This window comes from Propithecus coquereli, unplaced genomic scaffold (genome assembly GCF_000956105.1).
Source record: "Propithecus coquereli isolate 6110/MARCELLA unplaced genomic scaffold, Pcoq_1.0 Scaffold346, whole genome shotgun sequence".
In the NCBI taxonomy this organism is placed as follows: domain Eukaryota; kingdom Metazoa; phylum Chordata; class Mammalia; order Primates; family Indriidae; genus Propithecus; species Propithecus coquereli.
The window spans coordinates 1773398-1776333 of record NW_012149130.1 but is presented as its reverse complement, the minus strand read 5'-3'; the positions used below and the strand labels follow the sequence as shown (position 1 = coordinate 1776333).

General features: G+C 38.8%; 1 protein-coding gene across 1 annotated transcript in view; it reads left to right on the top strand.

Moving 5' to 3' along the window:
• CECR2 (cat eye syndrome chromosome region, candidate 2) overlaps positions 1 to 2936 on the top strand; it is a 193556-nt gene that overhangs the window by 154146 nt on the left and 36474 nt on the right. Inside the window, exons 5-6 of the mRNA XM_012651030.1 lie at positions 867 to 916; positions 1574 to 1743. Of these exons, the coding sequence (XP_012506484.1) occupies positions 867 to 916; positions 1574 to 1743 (220 nt within the window). The remainder of the gene's footprint in view (positions 1 to 866; positions 917 to 1573; positions 1744 to 2936) is intronic.

The window sequence follows — 2936 nt, the reverse complement described above, 5'->3', positions numbered from 1 at the left end:
GGAATCATTTTAACAAGCGTACAGGGACTTGTGCTACCCTCTACTGGTGACTTTATTCCTTTAATAGCTGTCCATCTGAGGCAGTGTTTCAGTATTGTTAAATAAAATTTAAAATTCAGTTCCTCATTCACACTAGACATGTTTCAGGTTCTCAGTAGCCACATGTGGCTGGTGGGTACTATATTGGACAGCACCAATATGGAACATTTTCATTGTCACAGAAAGTTGCATTGAACAGTACCACTTAGAAATTTGAAAACAAAATATCCAGGGAGTTTCTGTTTTAGGGATACGAATGAAAATGATGCTTAATGCTATCATGTTACTCCCTTTTGCATTTTGTAATTTAATCTCCAGCATTCCTATGAGGGTAGGCACTGTTAATGGCCCCATTTTAGGGAAAGTTAAATAATTTTCCCAAGGTCACATTAAGTGGCCCATGTTGACAGGAGGCACTCTGACTCATAACCTCTACCTTATGTAAGGTTAAATTAAATATGCCAGTGTGCAGTGTGGCCCTGAATCGGGGAGGAGGACATTGGAATCCCGAAAGCTTTTCTTGCTGTTTAACTGTTAACATTTAACTCATCTGTTTGATTTCCCAAAAAAAATTTTTTTAAGTTAGTATTTTCTTACACATTGTTGTTGCCATGACATTGGGTAGTTCTGTCAGTACTTAACCATCTACACCAGCACGCCTACCTTAGTGTTCATTTATTTGGTAGACTTGTTCCCTCTGCTTACCTCACCCCCTTGACATTCTCTCTGACTGTATTAAGTTAACTGGGTCTACCTTCTAGGGGAAGCATAGAACAATTTTGGACATGTCTTTGTTTTAATTGGTGCCCCCTTTTCCTGTGTTTCAGTGAAAAGCAAGAAGAAAACTCCTTGGCATCTGAGCCACAGGCAAGAAATGGTAATGTTATTTGCTGGAGTTTAGAATGGATGGAGTAAAGACAATTCGTTTCTATTAGGATGGTGACTCTAGCCGTCGAACTTGCCTCCTACCCTTCCTCAGTTCTCTCTTCCTCACACCTTATCCTGTGCCCGTCTATTCATCTGACAGACAGTTTACAATCAGGACTAGTTCTTCTTACTAGTGCTATGTTAACTAGGCGCAATGTAATAGACACCTAAACATTTGAATGAATGAACAGCTTCTCAAAGAGCTGCCTTTCCAGTGTCAGGGCATTATGGTTTTTATGGTCAGTGCCAAATACTGGTTTCCTACCTAGATTTTTAATTCTGTAATCCAAATAGCATAAATTTGGGAGGGAAATGCCAATTGATAGTATCACAATGTAAGTGAGAGAAGGTGGACTCTGCAAAGGCTCAAACTCAAAGCCATTTTTGTAGAAAAGTAGATACCTTTAAGCATTTCTAGGATATTAAAATCTAATTAAAGTCACAGTAATTATATTTGTATTATCTTTAGGTATTCCATAATAGGTCTTTTTTTCTGACTCCTTTTGTTTTAGTTATGACCCAGGGTAGAAATAAAATTGAGAATAAATAGGAAAAAATTCCTACCTAGTGGGATCTATTATAGTGAATCCATCCCTTTCTTTCCTAGGGTCCCAAGGGCCAGGCCAAGGGACTTGGTGGCTCCTGTGCCAAACAGAAGAAGAATGGAGACAGGTCACTGAGAGTTTTCGAGAGAGGACCTCCCTTCGAGAACGGCAGCTCTATAAGCTCCTCAGTGAGGACTTCTTGCCTGAGATCTGCAACATGATTGCCCAGAAGGTATACAGACAGTAACGGATACTGATGCTCCCTTCAGTTGTGTATGATGGTACATTAAGGATTATTAATTAGAACTTTGAAGTGCATTCCACTGTCCTGAAAATAGTGCGGGCTTTCACCTTCTCTGAACTGTGGGATCTCCTGCCAGAACCAAGTGCCCACCAATACTTACAGTGGCTTCTGACAACTTCCTTCTCCTGTGCATTCCCTAGGGAATGTTCCCTGAGCCCCCAGGTGTGTCTCATGTCACCCTGTGCTTACCTCTATTTATATGCTTTAAAAAAAAAATCATCTTCCGGGTCTGTCTCTTCTCCTAAGCAGCAAACTTTGAGGAGCATTTGTCTTTGTAGCTCCAGTGCCAGCTCTTTGCTTGGCTCTACCCTCTTCTCCAAGTTATGGTTTCTTCAGCTGTATGCCTTATACTTTCATGGATGCAGACCGTAATTCATGACATTTTGAAACACTGTTCCTCCTCTACTTCCTCAGCCATTTGAAAAGTACTCTCTCAAAAGTCCCACTTAAAAGTCACTTTGCCCATGAACTGTCTTCATTTTTCCTAGCCTTTAGGATTTTCTTCCTTAACATGTTTCCTTGTGCCTTACTTTATTTCACTGTGAGTTTAAGCCTCTTTGGCTCAGGGACCAAGTCTTATTTGTCTTTTTAACCCATAGCACCTCACGTAATGCCTTTTCTATGGTGGATGCTTAATAATCATTTCGTTTTCTTACTGCATATCAATGATGCTAACACTCGTGATTATTAATACATGTTAACAGAGCACCAGAAATATTTGACCACTTGCCAATGAAATCTCAAGACAAAGTATTTATAAATTATTGTTGCATTACCTACAGGAAAGTACAAAATTTCAGATCTGTTACCTCATTTATTGTGGATCCAATGATATGTTTGATCTTAAGCAGGTTGATACTTGAGGGAAAATTCTAGAAATTTACCTTTCCCCAATAACAGGAATGTAAAACAGTGCTTAATGACTCACATAGTCATGGATGATGAAGGAAATCAGCATTTCCCTATCAATATACTTAATTCCATATAAGATAATTACGTTTAGTTTTTATGATCTCTAACACAGTGCCAATTTTTCTAGAAATTGAAATACATAATCTAGTTTTCTTAAAGTAACTATGATACACAGCAGTAGTTTTATGACTTTGTATAACCGTGTATAA